This window comes from Oppia nitens, unplaced genomic scaffold (assembly GCF_028296485.1).
Source record: "Oppia nitens isolate AA-2021 unplaced genomic scaffold, nextdenovo-longstitch-racon4-pilon3 scaffold2_pilon_pilon_pilon, whole genome shotgun sequence".
NCBI classification, from domain to species: Eukaryota; Metazoa; Arthropoda; class Arachnida; order Sarcoptiformes; family Oppiidae; genus Oppia; species Oppia nitens.
The window spans coordinates 7,373,136-7,392,652 of NW_026533210.1; the positions used below are offsets into that span (position 1 = coordinate 7,373,136).

Below are 19,517 nucleotides of genomic sequence, written 5' to 3' on the forward strand. Positions count from 1 at the left end.
TTCAAAAGCGTCGATCTCTTGTTGGCGTTGTTTTGCGGCCAACTCTCTCAACTTGCGCTCCCTTTCTTCTTCTGTATTCACGAACACTTTGTCACAATTGATCCAATCTTTGTCATCGGGTTTGATGTCTCTCTTGTCAATCAATATTTGCAGACATAGTTTGACATCAACTGTTTGGTCCTTAAAGTAGATGTGGTCTTCTGATTGTTTCCAACCACAGCTAAGAAGCAACTGTTGAGCTGATCTGTGTCTCCACACCTTTGCTGAGAAGTTCTTGTTATTGGTGTTGATCTGTCTGTGCTTTTCATTATCACTGTTGTGTACCAAACCCTTGTATATAACAATCAATGTCTCGATGGCTGTCCTCAAATCGGTGCGACCGATGGTTTGGTCAGATATCATGGCATTCAATAAACTACGAAACGTTTCATAATATAACGCCTTTTCGCTCATGATTTGGCACAAGAAGTGAATGATTTGATCCACAAATTTGGACAATAATTTCAATACAATTTGTTGTCACAGAAAATGTTGTCTCAAATAATTAGTTTGTTTTTGGGTTTGAATTTCAACTTTGAATCAATTAATTTGAACACTAAATGTAAGCAAATGTCTACAACAGTCAAACATAAAGTGTACTTCAATGCTATATCTGTCAAACTGTATGTGTATTACATAAATGCAAACAATTTTGTTGACATTTCTATTGTTTGTTTATTTTCATGTTTTTTTTATCACAAATTTCGTGTTTTATTAATAATAAAAAATACAATCAAAACACAAATACTGTAAACGTTTTGTGTTGTTATTAATGTCTCAAAAAAAAACATATGATTTGATATTTTTTTAAAGGTTTTTAAAATTGTTTTTAATTATCAATTGTATTACAGAAACAAATAAACAAAAACTAGTTGTCGACCGAAATGCCGCCAAAAAAGTCGACTAAAGAACCGAAAAAGGACACCAAAAGCGACGCCAAAGACGGAGCAAAAGGTGGTAAAGAAGAGAAAAAGGGTGGAAATGCTATCAAAGTATTTGTCAATTTGTTTCTTTTGATTGTCTTCTCATTTGTCTTACCATTAATGTTATCATTTGAATGTATACTATCTTAAGGTTCGCCACATATTATGCGAGAAACAGTCGAAATCATTGGAAGCGTTGGAGAAGCTGAGGACTGGTATGAAGTTCAACGAAGTGGCCCAACAGTACAGCGAAGATAAGGCCCGCAGTGGCGGTGACTTGGGTTGGATGACCAGGGGTTCAATGGTTGGACCATTTCAAGAGGTAAACGAATACATAATAATATTATATCTATAAAAAAGATTGAATTTTTACTTAACATAAATTATAGTTCATATCATTATATCTGTAATCGTTTATTAATTGAAGGCCGCGTTTGCATTGTCCATATCGACCATATCTTCGCCCATCTTTACTGATCCACCCGTGAAGACAAAACATGGTTATCATATCATTATGATTGAGGGCAAGAAGTAATTCATTTATTGATTGGTTATTAATTTTTTTATTTGTATACACATTATGATTGATTAAAAAAATACAAATTAATTTTATTAATTTAAACAAAGTTATATTCATTACTTTATTTATAGTTTTACTCATAAATGATTGTTATGTTTAAAATTTAAGTGATTAATATGACTATTCTTCAATTACCGTATTTATATAATTAAATAATAAAAATTAAATTATATAGCATTAAAAAATAACAATATTGTTAATCCGAAAAAGTTGAATGAATTATAATTATTACCGTACTATTAAAAAATATTTTTATGTCATAATTTCATCGATTGGTTGTGTGTGGAGGAGTCGGGTATCACTCGTGACACTCACTAATTGACACTTACTGTCCATCTTTACTTATAGTATCGAAAACGTTATAATAATTATTAATAAAATCTAAAATCTACATTTATTATATACAATATGTATAAAATTAGATTTTATTTTAAAATGTTTATAATTTCAAACTTTATTACAGAAAATATTAAGCAATAGCTATATTAGAATTTATGTTTAAGGCATTAGAAAATTATATATCAACTGTTAAATACAATAAACCAATAAATACTTTAATAAATTAGGATTTATAATACATTTAATTCAAAACAATAATACAATATATAAACGACAAGATATTATTTAATGGATAATAATTTAAATTATTTGATAGGTATGGTTGAACCGGTTGTCGAGTCGACTGTATTAATGGTACCTAAAGTGGTAAATGAAGGCATTTTAGTGATATCTCCCGATCGTATTGAAGCATTCAATGTCTTGTTTGAATTATCCGATTTTCCTAATTGTTTTAAATAAATTTATATTAAAATATCAATTATTAATATTATTAAATACAATGTTTTTGATTTGTGTCATACTTTTGATAACATAATACACACTAAAGACACACAACGCAGAAATAATAAGTATTATTATAAAAATTAATACAACAAATATCGGAAGTCCATAACTATTGTCAAAAATAGACGATTCGCTCATTGATTCCGTCGATTCTGAAGATTGTGTACTATTTGTTGTCGGGTTTGTCGTGTTGTTAGATGTAATCACTTCAGGAATTTTGGTAATTGTTGTCTCAGTTTCGGCGGTAACTGTAGTCAATGTCTGTGTAATTGGTGTTTCGGTTTCAGTTGTTGTCATTTCAGTAGTGGATGTAATTTCAGATGTTGTTTGTATTGTCGACGGAGTGGTTGTTATAGTTGTCGACGGAGTGGTTGTCATTGTTGTCGACGGAGATTCAGTGGTTGTAATAGTAGTAGTAGTAATGTCTGATTTATGACAATCAACCAAATATTGGATATTATTTTCATCGCACTGTGTTGTAGTGGATAACAAATTATTTAATTTTTTTCTAAAAAAATAATTAAAAATAATTAATTAATAATAATTATACGCTAACCTCCTGTTCAGTCATATTGGTTTTAGTGACACAATATTTAGGTCCGTACGGGTCATCAAATATAACCAAAAATTTTTGGAAGTGATATATTGAAAGAATTACATCCAAATGTAATCTGGGATTTAGTTTTGCAATAAAAATGGGAATTTGATAATATGATGGATCGACTTCAATAAACTCATTTGAATAGGTATTCCACGAGTATATCTTTGCCTGTCTATTGTAACCGTTTCCAGAATCGGTAGACATTATCATTATAGGCATCAGTTTTTCCAGAGAACTAAAAGCCACAGTCGGTGTAAAATCCGAACCTTTCCATTGGTTTCTTAATTCACTGAAATCATTGCTTCCCAATTGATTTATCACAATATAATCCAAGTCTTTCTATTTGTTTTGTATAATAAATTTATTTATACTAATAATAAAATAATAATCTATACTATAAATGGATTACTTTATAAAATGCTCTCCAAATTCCTTTATTTCCGAAATCAAATAAAAAATTCACATCAAATTTGTGCTTAAATTCATTCATATGATAATGTTGTCCAATGAATGCATTGCCATTAATCCTATCATAATATATAGGCCACGAATAGTTTCCAATAACTACTTCTCTCAACTCATCCGTTGGTCTCCTGAAGGTATCATCCAATGCAAAGTCAAATGAGTTATAATTATTAATGTATTTCTCACAGAAGTCATCGTTATTGTGGTCGTCATTGAACACAACTTTTATCAAACCTATTATAATAACTATTGAAATTGAATGAAAAATATCAAAATCAATATTAATTGATATAATTAAACATTAAATTATAAAAAGTATACCTAAAAAGTTGAAATACATTTTATTGTGATCTCAACAAAATTCAAAGTTATAATAATAAAACAAATAATTGATTACTTTTAAAAACTATTATATTTATAATATAAACTACAGTATTATTGAAACATTGTTTATTTGATGCGTTATAAATAATCAATTTTAATAAAATATAAATAATTATTGTATAAAATTTATATAAATATTGAATAAATAATAAATTATATCATAATTGTTGGCATGAATTTAGAATAATAAAAAATAATTTAATTTAAATCTAATAAAATTTCAGAAACCGTTAAAACAATTATTGCATAGTATTTACACAATATTTATATATATAATATATACTTTTATATATAATACTGAAATAATACAATAATTGATTAATTGATATATAAATAAGCTATAAAATAGTTAAACTGTTCTTTACATTGTTGTTTCTCTATTAAATATATAACTATTTTTTGTAAATAATTATTCTTTAGTTAAATTTATTTAATTATTAATTAACTTTTTTAATTAATTAATTAATAAAATGTTTTTAACGACAAGTGATGGATTAAAACAATTATAATTTATTATTCATTTAGTTTTAATACAAATTCAATTGCAGACAAAATAATTATATTGTTAGTGTTTGTTATCTTCAATCATCAGATAAAGTGATCGCAATGACAGTGTCCGACACCGTTGGACGGCTCTACACGAAGACCACGAGTTTGCCTAACAAATCAATATAATTAGAGAGAGAAAGAGAGAGCAATCATAATGGCATTCATCTTATATCTGAAGATAAGACTCACATAAGACAGTGTTGTCTATTGAATCGTCTGTTGGCTGTAAACGCGTTTTTCATTTCCCGCGAACTCCATAGCCGTTCGGCGACTGCCAGTCCACGGGGCCTATCGGGTGATATAGAAAATGTTAGTCTAAAATAATTATAATAATAATAATAATAATAATAATATGACAGTACATACCACGTGCGACCAATCAAGTTGGATCCGTCTACCCATTCACCTGCAAAAATACCAACAAATTAGAGCTAATATCACGAGATAAAGACAATTCATACCCCAAATGGTTGCCTCCCCTCCGATAATCAAATTGTTTTGTTGTTCAGTACCCTTGAAACTGAACGGTTCGCACGTATAATACTTGTGCCAATCGGTTCCGTATGAGATCCTATTCAAGTACCAACACGACGACAGTATAACCTGATAACCAGCTTTGGTAACATTGAAGAGCTCGCTCTGCCAGTTGTCGTACTTCCACACATGTATGATAGTGTCGGGCAATAGTTTTGCTTTATTGTCGAATATCTCCTGCCAGACAATGGATGATCTGTTGAGTGATCTGACGATATCAATCACTTTTTTGATGTAATGTTCCTCTAGTTTGGCAAACTCTATATCTGACTTCTTACTGATGGCAGCAGTCTTTTTAATAATACTTTTGGCTCTCATATAATCAATGATATTAGGATTAGATCGCCAACAGTTATAATCCACTTCATCGCCGCCTATATGTATGTATTGGTCGGGAAAGATGTCAAGAATTTCTTTGAATAGTTTTTCAATGAAGTCATATGTTGATTGTTTGCTTGGATCTAATGGTCCATAATTACCATTTGGTTTACCATTTGTATAGCATTGTGTCATTAACTCTGGGTATGCCTTACCCCAGGCCAGAGTATGGCCCGGAGTATCCAATTCTATCACAACTCTTATTCCTCTCTCTTTTGCATAATTAATGACACGATTGATATCTTCAATGGTATAGATGTGTGTCTTTGAATTATAGGCCCCTTTGAGACTTAATTTAGGATAGACTTGACTGACGTACGGAATTGACTGGTCATCAGTCATATGCCAGTGAAAGACATTCAATTTATTATAAGCCATTGCATCTAAACTTTGCTCTAATCGTTGGACAGATATATAGTGTCGAGCAGTGTCTATAAGTAGTCCTCTATATTTGAAACGAGGAAAGTCGTTAATCGATGTATAGTTAACAATAAACTGATTGTATCCGACATTTTCAATCAATTGTGACATTGTCTCCAATGCCCGTATGGCACCCCAAACACTCTCCGAGTAGATGAGTGTCATCCTATCATTGATATCTATTGAATAGTTTTCAATCATATCGATGTCCGGTTCAGTTTCGCACTCCTGACTGACCAAAATAGTAATGTTTGTCAAAATGCCCTTAAAATTGATATTTTTTGTCAAATTATTTGCCGATTTTTCATCGAAAAATTTTTCTGTTCCGTTTGGGTCGACCAGTGAACAGTCGTCTATGAAAAACAGTTTCTTATATCTGGCAATAGCTTTGTCTAATAGATCACAGTCACCAATAATTGTCGATACAAAGTGAAAGTTGTTTGGATCTATTATGAAGAATGTTTCGTTTATGATCATCGACTGCGGGAACGGCCATATGTTGTCACTCTTCTTCTTTCACACGAATATTTCGGTATTATTCTTGTGGTTAACTGAGTCGTTGTCTCTCATATTAGTGTTTTCCACAGAGTCGATATGTGAGCAAAATTGATTTCAATAAAATCAAATACAATATTTCAAAAAAATATGGCCAGAAACCCGTTACACGACATTCCTCATTACTGTATCGACTGGCACTAAAGCGACTGTCCGTTTGGTGACGATTGTTATCTCAAACATACTTGCTTTCACAGTCTGGATCAACTATTTTAAAAAATAAATAGTTTTTATTACTTAGATATTACTTATTACTAAGATATTAATTTACCCTCGAGTTCGTTGAGGAATATGAAAAATATAGAGAAGAAGGCCCTGTGAAATGTGCGCCGATAGAGCTCATTACTGACAGTCAGATCAGGAAATATCAGTGATTGCATGACTACACCGAAACTGATCATCACTAGTACAGCCAGTCGGATAAAGTTCAAGAAGTCGACAAAAATCATTAACTTTAATCGATAGAGTAGTGGTCCCAATGTGGATGATAGTAGGCGTGTATTAATGCCAAAGACATTACCACTTTATGATTGTAGGCGTCATCGGTTGATGTCGTCTCATACAGAAAGATGAGTCGAGTATTTGCAAAATATATGATAAATAGTATCTAAAGTATCGCTTGAATTATTGACGACATATTGGAGAAGTAGATGTTCAGCCGTGAGATGATAAAGTTCTGTCGTAATCTGTCGACAACTAAACAGAACGTCCAGACGTCCACAACCAGATCGATGTAGAATTAGCCGCAACGGGGATACAGTACGGCTATACTGAATATTGACAAATAAAATGTATAAAACAACTGGTGGTTCCAGAATTTGGTTATCGGTGATGTCCACAAGTAATATAATATCGTAAAAAACGATAAATTAGTCAATTGGTAGGTCTTATCAAACATAAGCAATATCTGATTATCTTTACTGTACGATTTTTTAGGTATCTTTGTATACGACATCCAATACAGTGATAGCGTAGCCAATGAATACCTGTGACTCTTCTTTCAATTGATCGCACAGTTGTTGGTCGACCACAAACCAAGACAAATGTTCATAACAGAGGGCTATAATCAGTTCCAGATGTATTGTATGATCGGAATATCGCCACAGTATGCGCACCAATATCTTTCTGAAGTCCATAACCGCCCAAAACACCAGTAACTTCAGGGCTTTGCGTTCGCCATCTCTTTCAGTGTTCGGAAATTGTTGGGTAACAAACAGATCCAATTCTTCTTGTGATATAAACTGTCGGACACCACAGCAAACATAGACTAAATAGTTGAACTCACGGCTCATAAAGTTTTTGTTTTGTTTTTGATCAACAGTTCGGCCAAGAATTCCTTCCCAACAGACATTGCTGAAGAAGTCTTTTGTTTGAAGCGTACGAAACATTCGCAAAAATGTCTTCGGTTTGACAAATGATCGTAATTTGAATTTCTGCGACAAAAACAGATCAACAAATTTCCAGCGATTACTTCGGATCAGCGACTCTTCGAACAGACTCTTCAGATAAATAGAGTTAGTACTCAACGAAAATGTCGGATCTTTGACAAGCACTTCATTTCGGGCCACTTCCGGACAGTTCCAGTCGATACATAGTCGAAGATCTTTGTGTATTAATGCCGACGACTCTTCGGGAGTCATTTGGCGCTTCTGATGTCCGCCGCTATCAATAGTAGAGTTGGCGACAGAATATTCTTTTCTTTGCGACCGAAACAACGCTAACAACAAATATTCGGTCAAAATTTCCAAATTACACGAATACTTTTCAAACAAATTAAATAATTGTCAAATAGTTTTGACCATTTTGTCGACTTAAACGAATCGATTCGAGTATCCGATTCGGTAATGTCTTCAATAGTACCGAATTGTTTCGCAAATTGCCAAAAGTCTTGACTATCTTTAGTGTCAATTTCGGCTTCAGATATGTTTCGACAAATTCTGGATTCCATTCATTCATACATCGATCGCGAATCTCGATGTCCCCAAAGGCCAATAAATCAGCCAAACCTCCCGTTCCTTGTAAGACAACAACAGGTAGTTCTTCTTTGATAGTATTCAATACGATTCGTGAGCACTCGTATCCACCTTTCATTAATAACGACACAACCGGTACTTCACTTGTTTCTATTGAACACCTGTCGGCGCTCATCTGTGATCCCTCTTTAGTCGGCAGAACATCTGATTGATTCAATGACAGAAACGACATAAACTTATTGATGAAACTGTTGATACCGTTTTTGTTTCGCGATTTGTCTTCAATCAGTATATAATGACTCAAATTTGACTGTAAGTTGTATTTCATATTAGTGTCTCTGTTGCAACCACTGTTGGAGATAGTTATCAATCAAATTAATAAATCAAATACAAGACATTTGGATATCAAATCTAACATTAAAAATCATTTGGTATACAATTGCAAAATGTCGACAATAGTTGACATTAAAATCACGCAAATTAATACTAAATTAAATGTAATTCACACGAGATTTTCAAATAATTCAAATTCAAATTACAAAATTATAACTGTTTTAATCAAATCAATGATAATTAACGGATTTTATAAAAAAAATAACGGTTTTTATAAGAAATTAACGGTAAAACCTCTTCAGTTACCATTTCAATGATAATTTAAGACAAATATAATAAAAAATATTTTGTGTTAATATTTAGTTATGAAAATTAAATACAAATATCATTCAATTTTAAAGTATTTTATTTGAATATAAAAAATACAAAAAACAAAAATTTTGACAAAAATTTAATTCATTGAATCTTCAATTGAAATCTGAGACACACTTTCAATTCCCGGTCGGCTCTTCATCATCACTTTGGGCTTCTTCTTCCTCTTCGACATTTACAACCTTTTCGGTCACCAGATCGCGATCGGCCTCTTTTGGATCGGGATTGTCTTCCTTGGAAAGTGTGATAATATCATTGACAACTTTTTTGAATTCCAGTTGTTTTTTCATTCCTTGTGTTCTCCAGTTCTTCCTTTTGCTTTCGTATTTAAATTCTTTGTTTCTACAATCTGTGATTTCTTCACAGACTTTGTCCTTTCTTTCTTCCAGTCTCGCCAGTCTCACATCTTTTCTCTCCAAAATAGGTGCCTTTTTAGGGCCAACCTGTCGGCCACCAGATCGCGATCGACCTCTTCTGGATCGGGAACGCCTTCTGCGTCTTCCCCCCGAATGCTTTCTGCGACGTCTGGTCTCTACAACCTCTCCACCCGAACTTCCAGACGGGAGAGTCATTTGTTCAGACTTAGCATTGGTGGTTATGTTGTCGTCCGTTTGCTTTACTTCTACTCCTTCTGCACCCGAACCTCCAGACGGAAGTGTCTTTTCTTCAGACTCGACATCGATAGCAATGGTTTTCATTTTCAGTTGATTTGAATTTTGAGATTTATTGAAAAGAAATAATAGAAATGAAATGATTTCAATTCAACGGAAACTTTGCTTTTTATACGAACACAACAATAGTATCGATGTCTCGAACATCACTTCGATATAACACTTGTAGGATATCAATGACAACAATGGTTTAGATATTGTATTGTTTTTCATGAGTTTTGTTTAATTGTCAAAAGTAATGGCAAACAATCGTTTCGTTAAGTTATCGATAAAAACATTGAAACCAGAAGTGCATGACTTCTGGTTTCAAATGTCATTAAAGGTTAAGACAATTAAGGATTTGAAATCAGAAATCAGCGCTCATTTGGCCAAATATTATAGACTTGTTATCGCTAGCTATCAATTGGATCTCTTCACAAATGGTGGTCAACTAAATGATTATTTATCGTCTGAGATCTTCACAACTCATGAAGACATTGAAATCAGATGCAAACTAATCGTTGGTTTAACAAAGACTGAAGAAATTAAAATAATACAATTGGACGACGAAGTGGACACTAATTCAAGTCATCAACTGATCGTTAAACAAGAAATATCTACTGAAGTGATTGTAAAAAATTCAATCAATTTAAGTCAGATATTTACCACAAAAAGTAATGAAATGATTGAATCAGATGATGGCAATGATGTATTCGGAGTCAGTCAACAAAATAAAGTTTTAGATGACAGCAAACCATTGATGACTAATAATTATATCGTCAGATCACAAGAATTGGAAGACATATCAGATAATGAGTTAGAAATTAAATGTTTGTAATTAAAAGTCATTTGGTTTTACATTTAAAGTATAAACACAATACAAATATTAATTAGTAAATGTTATTAAAGTTTTGTATAACAGATATTAAATTAATCTTTTAATATATTTCTAATTGATTCATCCATTTTGTCAATTAATATAATATTGATAATAAATTATATGATTTATACAATGTAATCAATAATATTATAACTATTAGTTAAATAAATGCTGTAATCTTTGGACATATGGATAGATTGTGTCGTTTGGACTTTTAAAAAAGTTTATATATATTTTTATTAACTTTAATATGTTTTCCTAAATGGATGTCTTGAGGAACGACTATATTATCATTGATCCAAATGATAAACACTATGTTTTGATCACACCTTTGTTGGATATCTCGAGTACAGAGACAATGATTTGTCACTAATAATAGTGATTTTTGATTTGCTTTTCAATTGATATTCAATATCTCAATAGCAATTTTTATTTATTAATATATATAAATATATATATAATTTAATTCATATTAAAAATATTATAAACTAATTGCAATTCATAAATAAAATAAAAATTTAGTTAAATAATGTTTATTGTATTAGTTTAATAACTTTCATTTTTAATCATTTGACACATATATTTAAAATTAATGATTATAATAATAAAACGAAATAAATATTGAACACCAAATTAAAAGCAGAAAAAATGGTACCAAACCCTGAATTATAATAAAATAGTTTATATAATTAATTAGTATTTTTGCGGAAAAATTTTCACAATTATTAATTACAATAAAAACATTAAAATACAAAATTTTTTAACACATGAATATTTAATAAAAAACACATTTTTGTAAAAAACAAAAATCGTTTTCTGAAATGCAATTAAATTCTTCATAATTAAAATCATTATAATTTAATTGTGTTTATCAGATATACATAAATAATTTTAATTGATATCAATTAAAATACAAATAAAATATTCAAAAGTTTAATATTAAATATTCAGCTTTTAACTTATATATTATATAAAGTTTTTATTATTAAAATTGTAATTAAACTTTTTATTTTTTAGCTTGAATTAAATAAAAGTATTTATTAAATAATATAACAGTAATCAAGTGTAATAAATTAAACTTTTTCTTATATATATTTAATTGGTTTATTGATTTATTAATTATCACAATATTATTAATTCAATAATATTGATATTTTTTTAATTAGAAAAATTTCAACCAAACTTAGGTAATAAAATTTGCATTTAGTAAAATTTTCAAAAATAACAAATAAATAATAATAAAAAAGTTAAAATAATTACAATAATTGCAATCGATTAGTGAAGTATACAGTCAATCAATATACAGTATATACAGTTTTACATAAAATATCAATTTATTTGTCAATTGCATGAGTGATGGACTATTTAATCTATAGATATATTAGCGAAAAAAAGACATCATTATTGATATATATATTTCCTTATATATATACTCTATTTAAATAACAAAAAAATAATATATAGAAAAACAACTTTAAATATTGTGATAGTCTATTGAGAAAGTTAATGTTTGGTATATTAGGTCCACAAAAAAACGTATAACTCTAAACATCATTAAGGGATGACAAATGATTGTGAAAAACTGTTTGCAATTTAAATATAACTCGACATTTCATGTCATGCACTAATGTTTTTACACTTTCATATGGTTATTATAGTAGTATGCTATGTATTATACTATCATAAAAAATGTATTGTTGTTTTCATTATAGCCTTAAACCCATAGGTGTGTGTGTATTAGTGTATAGTTGAATAGCATACCTGAAAATTATATACTACGTGAATACGTTTTTTTTGGGTTTCGTATTTTGTTTTTGTTAGTTTTTGACATTTTTCATAATTTTTTTTGGGTATTATGTTTCACAAAAATTGCATTATTATTATATCATATATGGTTTATAGACTGAATAAATAGATGATTGTTTATAATAACAAAAATAAAAAGAAAATATATTGTGAGGTCCAGTGATTACAGTCAACTAACAAAAAAAAAACATTAGAGTTTAATAGCCTTTATTCAGTGGTCTTCATATTAAATATTTTAAATATATTTCAATTATATGTTTTATCAATCAAAATATTTTTTTTATTTACATACAAATATTATATCTATAAATGACATATAATAATAATAGAATATTAAATAGAAATAATATATATATATATAATTTCTATACAAAAACTAAAATAATAAAAAACCATTTAAAATAACTGGTTGTATAGGAAAATACATAACACATCACAAATATATTGTATATAAGAAAAGTATTTTTTTTATTTAAAAAATACAATATAGTTAAACAATATATTCATTTTATTAGAAAATTAATATAACAACAACAAAAATTAATATAATAAACTAATAATAATAATAAAGAGGAAAAATGATCGATAAAAATTAAAAAACAATTTTGAATTTTTAATATACATTATATTATATTGTGAAATAACAATACAATTTCATACAGAAATAAATTGATTGAAATCTCAATATGATATATAACCGGACGGCAACTGTGTTAGAGAGAGTGAGAAACGGGTATTAAATAATATTAAATATAATGATTAATTAGTTTTAAACCTAATATTCTCATTAATTAAATGCATTGAAAAATATATTTTTTATATAACACTTAAAATCTTATATTGTAGTAGCAGTGAATGTATACATATATTGTAAATACTGTATATGTTATTATACAATATACTGTATTAATAAAACTATCTAATGAAACAGTTTTTTCTTTATTTTCGTAACTAATTTTTTTTCTCTCAATTAATAATAATATTAATACTAAAGTAAATTTAATGAATAAAAGATGAGCCACTTTTTCACAGTGTTTTTTTCTGTGCATGAATTTCATTATAATTGTTGGATAATAACACTGTTTAATGAAATTTTTTATAGTTTATTTTAAATATACAATATAATGTATATCATATAATTATACAATACTTATAAATAATAGATACAGTGTTATGGTATTCAATATAATGTACTGTACTTGAGTTCACGTAATTATTTTTATATATAAATATAAATAATAGTTTGCCACAAATAATTGGTTTAAATAAAATAGATAATAAATGCTAAAATATTTTATAAATATTTATAATATTTCAAAATGTGTATCCTATATACTATTAAATGAAAAATATTTTATTTAGATATTATTAATATATATTTTGTAAAATAAATGTAATATTTGATGATATTATGATTTTTCGGCCATAACTTTAACTTTTGTTGAGTCGTCTACGACGGTAGTGATGGTGGACAACGACGATTAAAAACTGGCGGAACTGATAGCTGAGTTGACCGATGAGAGTCGTCAGAAGCGGCGGATGAGACCGTTGTGGTCGTCGTCTCGGACGACAACTCTTAGTTGACTACAAGCGATGTCCACTTAGGACGTCGTGCGTTGACAGTCGTCACGTGATATCATTCACGTGAATTCACGTACATATAAATGATTAATTAATATATAGTTTTTAATTAATTTAAATTTTTAAATTTATTTAATTAAACATTTTGAAAAAAAACAATTTGAATTAAAACAAATAACAACGAATTAAAATGTTTATAACTTAAAAATTATAAAATTTTTTATTTTCTTATTTATTTAATGAACTAATAACTAGTAAAATAATTTATATAAATTACATATTATAGGTAATAAACAATTTAACATAAAGCATGCAAATCATAGACATATTAAACAATCAGATGTTTATAATGTTTAGAAAAACATTAAAGTTATAATATATGTTTTTAATACTACTATAATATAAATTGTATTAAAATAAGAAAAAATGCAATGTTAAAACAGTTCAAATAAATTTAATAAAAAATATAAATAAATTATCTGAATTGAACTGTATTATAATTTCTGGTTATTTTGTTTATTCAGTGTGTTTATTAAAACTAAATAATTTTAAATTATAAATTCTCAATTAAAATGATAATTTTGTGATAAAAAATATTTTTAATAAGTTATAACAGTTAAAGCATATATATATTTAAACAATTTATTTTTTTATTGAATTACATTTGAATAAAAATCAGAATCTTAAGTAAACATTATTAACATATACAGTATATTCATAAAATTGTTAAATAATTAGTTTATTTTGGGATTTAAAAAATTCTTTATATTAACCTTAATATTTATTTTTTAGTAGTTTTTAAAATTTTAATATTTTAATATTTATATATACAGTATACTGTATTTGCCGTGTTATAATAGAAAAATGTACACAAACCATGATATTAAAAATACTATTGAATAAATAAAAGTTTTGTTTGTTTTTTATATAATTAAAAGCGATAGTTTACTATACAATACAATATTTATAAATATCATATAAAAATTTGTCATGTATTTTATATTTTACTATAATATTTATTAAGTTATATAAATACATAAACTAAATTTAGGTTGAGTTGTAGTAAAAACTTGTTTAAAAAATTTAATAATTTTTTCTTTTATATTAATTTTCTACATTTTTAAAGTAGAATTTTATAATCAATCAAAATTTATTTAATATTGGTTTTAATTATATATTTGTGGACAACAAATCTATCATTTATATATTTTTAAAAATAATATATTTATATGATAATAATGAACATATATTAAATATATAACACTAAAAAACCCTTATAAATAATGTATTATAAACCATTTATTAAAATGATGTATGTATACTGTATATATATTTAGGACAATTTGAATAAAATTTAATAACTTTTTTTTATCTTATTATATTTACAGTATATCTTTACATTACGTTATGTAATTTACTTATCTTAATATTTTATAACTAAATTATGTTATATATGTAAATATTAAAATTTATAGTTGGTTAGTAATAATAATTAATTCATTAACATTTATGGTTTTTAATATAAAGTCTATCTTAATCTAAATAGTGAATTTTATAAACATTTATTTATTTAATACTATGCTATGAAATAAATTTAACTAAAAATAATTTTAAATATAAAAATAAGTCATTTAATATTGTTTTAAAATATTAACAAAATTTTTAAAAGCAATTCATCAAGCAAAAAAGATATTGATTGTAAAAAGCAATACTTTTATAAAAATAACTTAATGTATAAAAACTAATGTTACTTATAGTACAATTTCATTAATTTTTAAATAAATTTCCAATAAAACAATTTTTATACAATGACATACTGTACAGTATAATATATATATATATATATATATATATATGCATAAAATATAATATATTTAATATATGAAAACTTGTTTTAACTAATCATTATACAGTATTATATCATATATAATATAATGATTTTTTTTTGTTTAGATAGTCTAGAAAACACATTAAATCAATTCACATAAAAATATTGTTTGGTGTGAAACGTGATAACACATTAATTTGTTTCAATATTTTATTGAATCGGTCGGCAATTTTACACAAAACAAAATTAAGTTCTCATTTGCTTATCGAGAATATCTCTCTTTCTATTACTTAAAAAGTCTTATTTGGATGTTTGCAGCGTATAAATCACATTAAATGCTTATTTTTGTGAAAATATTTTTACTATTAATTTATAAATAGCTGTATCGATATCATTAAAGAGATGTAAATGAAACCAACAAAAAATATATTTATACAGTACTTACAAATTAAAAAGATAGTTTAATTGGCATTTTATCAAATAATAATAACCGGTTGATTACATTATAATTATGTCTCATTTTAGTCACACATTAAAGATTAGTGAAATATATTAATATGTTTAAGATTTTGACAATAATTTTCATAAATATTATTTAAAAATTAATTTCTATGACTAATAATATTTCATTATAATAGGATAGACTACTATTTTTCAAGTATTATTTGGTTAATTTTTTTAGACTTTATGTACACAATAATGATGACCCCGTCATAAACGTTAAAAATATATACAACAGACTATATTTATGATATAAAATTGTGTCAATCAATAGTTTAAGGCAAAACTATTTTTTGTGGATAAAAATCAATAAAAACTAATCCACATTTAAATTAAATTATTGATTTATTGGGTAATAAATTTTTATTGAAATTAAATAAGAAAAAAAATCTAATATAAAATTGATTTAACTTACATCAAGATTATTTAAATTAGTATTAAAATATGTTTTAACTTAAAATCAAATATTGCTTTTTAATATAATAATTTAATATACATTTTAAATTATTATAGAAATATGTAGAAAAAATACTGATATTAAAATTTTATCAAAATTTTTATTAATTTATATTTAATATGTTTTAATAATTTGTAAAGTTTTTTTTAATGAAAATTTAATATATTATTAATAACAGATTTAGAAAATTATTTAGAAAACTGTTCATAATTTAATGTATAAAATAATTTTTTTACTCATAAACATTAATAGTAATGTCCTAATAATAGCAAAAAATTGTAATCTATTAAAAAATAATTATTGTCATAAAATTAAACAAAAATTTTTATTATAAATGTTTTATATAAAACATGATAAATATTATCTAATAATAATGAATATTATAAATATATAAATTACAATTAATATAATAAAATACTATAAAAATTATCAAATAAATATAAAATACAATTAATTTTTATTAACAGATAATATAATAGTAAAATTAGAAACTATATGTAGTAGAAACTAATGTTAATTATTATTACATAAATTTATAATAATTTGTGTCTGGTATATTTAATATTTAATTTTTTAATTTTTAAAAACTATTAAATTTATAAAAAAAAATTAGTATACAATTATTACAAAAATCAATGAATTGCCATAATAAACATATGTAAAAATAGCAACAAATTATACAATAAAAAATATATATAATGTAAATAATAAAACTTAGATAAATAAATATATATCATAAAATTTAATAATGTAATTTAATAGTGATACAAAGTTTATACAAATAGTCAATTAAAAGCCAATTTAGTAATTGATACAAAAGCAGCAAATAAAAAAAAGTTAACTGAAATTTTTATTATTTATCCAAGACTACTACAATTACTACTACTACTACTTGTTGTGTCAATAATTATTGATAACAAACAAACAAAAAATACAGATGTTTTTTATTTGTTGCATATATACTATCATAAAAAACAAAACTTGTATAGCAATTGAATAAAGTTTTTTTCATTTAGAAAACTGATATCTGATACAAAAAAGTAAATTATATATATCTATCTATTGGCAAACCAAATGGTGCTAAAGCCTATCACAATTGGCACCCACAAGAAGGCACTGGTATGTTGTTAGCTAAGCGCCAGTAGATAACAGGTTAGCAGCACTTGGTTTGGTTGTGACGTTGCGCTACCACTCTATTCAAGCGATACAACTGATGCGATGCCTGAGCTGTAAAACGATTTGAAATTATTCGTTGCATTGAATGCTAAGTTGAAAGCCATACACAACTAAACTAAACTAAAAACAGTGAATGCAATGCAATGCTTATCCAAAATGTGTATGTGTTATGTGTACTCTCTATAGACAAAAGTCAATGATATTATAAGAGGACTGGTATGTGTATGTGTAATACACTAAATGATGCTTAGGTTACAAACATTGCAATAAAACTTAATAATAATAATAATAGAAAAGTTTTATCAACTTTTTAATTGAAGAAAAAACATTATTTTCTTATATAAGTTATATTTGTGTTTTATGTACAAAAAAAAATGCCAATACATTTGGAGACTACTTTTAAATTAAAGTTTATTTAAAAAATAATTTGTTATATATGTTTGTATTATTGATGCTATAAAATTTAATTAATACTATATGCGCTCCAATTGTTTTATTGGGTGTTCAAACAGCGGCTCTCAATTTATATCCAATTTATATATATATATATATATCTATCTATAAGTCTATATCCAAATCTATTATGGTTTTTGCTAATCAACACACAAGTCGTACACATCTGTTAACCACATGAAGACAACACACAATAAATATATATAAATATAATCATAATATTTGTGTTAACCATTTATTTATGGCATTTATATATATATATATAATTGTTTGGCATATAAAATGCTATGTACTGTCAAAAATTTCACCTCAAATATCATCATCTATTGAAAAATAAGTTCAACATTAAGTTGAGTGATTGTTTTACACACAATACATGTTTTTTGAACACAATATAGTTTTTTTGTGTGTGTTTTGTCTAAATAAATAAATAAATAAAAATGAGCTTGATAATTGGAACAGTACCTGTGCTGCACATACTTGTGCTGATCATCATCTCAACACTACTATTATTTGTTGTTGTTATTCACGGAGAGAGCTTAGGTATGTTTTTTAAACAAAATTTTTATTTTACTCTTTTTTAAAAACTTTAAGGTTATTTAAAATTATTCATTGAAATGAATAATCAGTTAATAATTAAATAATAAATTTGCAAATATTATCATAAAACAAATAATATTAACAAATAATTAAATTTTGTATAATTTTATTAAACAAACAATTTTTTCAGAAAATGATAATTTTATCATATTTATTTTTAAAATCAAAAAATAAACTTTTATTTTTGGTTTTATTATTATTATTATTACTTAATTACTAATCATATCGGACAGGTTTGACCCATATAACCATTGTTTTCAATATAAAAAAATTATTGCAAAAAAATTAAGTTTTTATTTGGGTATACTATTACAAAAATTTTAAACTTATTTTATTTTATTGTATTCTTACGAAAAAAAATTACACAAATTTTTTAAATTTTATTGAATATAACATAATATTATAGCATTTACTAGTATTTTATAACCAAATAACATATGAAATTAACAATTTTGACATTAATTTATTCCCTAAAATGATTGTCATAAGCCTTAATACGAATTGAGAAATACATAATTCATTTCAATAACAAAAAAAATATTTTTTAGTTATTCACCGAAAAAATTATATTATATACAAAAAAAAGTATATTTTTTGATTTTTAAATTAAATCAACATTTTTTTTTGAATACGGTA

At 26.0% G+C, this 19,517-nt stretch overlaps 4 protein-coding genes across 4 annotated transcripts in view; 2 read left to right on the forward strand and 2 right to left on the reverse strand.

Moving 5' to 3' along the window:
* The first annotated feature begins 807 nt into the window (after window positions 1-807).
* LOC128954953 (peptidyl-prolyl cis-trans isomerase NIMA-interacting 4-like) lies at window positions 808-2,227 on the forward strand. Its single transcript, XM_054300570.1, has 4 exons — window positions 808-1,031; window positions 1,114-1,284; window positions 1,390-1,512; window positions 2,198-2,227. Exons 1-3 carry the CDS (start codon window positions 924-926, stop codon window positions 1,495-1,497), a joined length of 387 nt encoding a protein of 128 aa, XP_054156545.1. The 5' UTR covers window positions 808-923; the 3' UTR covers window positions 1,498-1,512; window positions 2,198-2,227.
* Window positions 2,187-3,791, reverse strand: LOC128955987 (uncharacterized). The gene is made up of 5 exons (XM_054301668.1): window positions 3,773-3,791; window positions 3,396-3,697; window positions 2,942-3,325; window positions 2,403-2,856; window positions 2,187-2,323 (listed from the first exon to the last, which is right to left on the reverse strand). The coding sequence occupies exons 1-5, from the start codon at window positions 3,789-3,791 to the stop codon at window positions 2,187-2,189; spliced, it is 1,296 nt and encodes a 431-aa protein (XP_054157643.1).
* A 619-nt stretch (window positions 3,792-4,410) lies between these two features.
* Window positions 4,411-8,668, reverse strand: LOC128956416 (beta-hexosaminidase subunit alpha-like). Its single transcript, XM_054302155.1, has 5 exons — window positions 6,543-8,668; window positions 4,846-6,478; window positions 4,751-4,790; window positions 4,574-4,672; window positions 4,411-4,493 (listed from the first exon to the last, which is right to left on the reverse strand). Exons 2-5 carry the CDS (start codon window positions 6,191-6,193, stop codon window positions 4,424-4,426), a joined length of 1,557 nt encoding a protein of 518 aa, XP_054158130.1. The 5' UTR covers window positions 6,194-6,478; window positions 6,543-8,668; the 3' UTR covers window positions 4,411-4,423.
* Window positions 8,669-18,612: 9,944 nt separating this feature from the next.
* Window positions 18,613-19,517, forward strand: part of LOC128956412 (discoidin domain-containing receptor 2-like) — a 36,787-nt gene continuing 35,882 nt past the window's right edge. Inside the window, exon 1 of the mRNA XM_054302149.1 lies at window positions 18,613-18,824. Within this exon, the coding sequence (XP_054158124.1) occupies window positions 18,722-18,824 (103 nt within the window). The 5' untranslated portion in view covers window positions 18,613-18,721. The remainder of the gene's footprint in view (window positions 18,825-19,517) is intronic.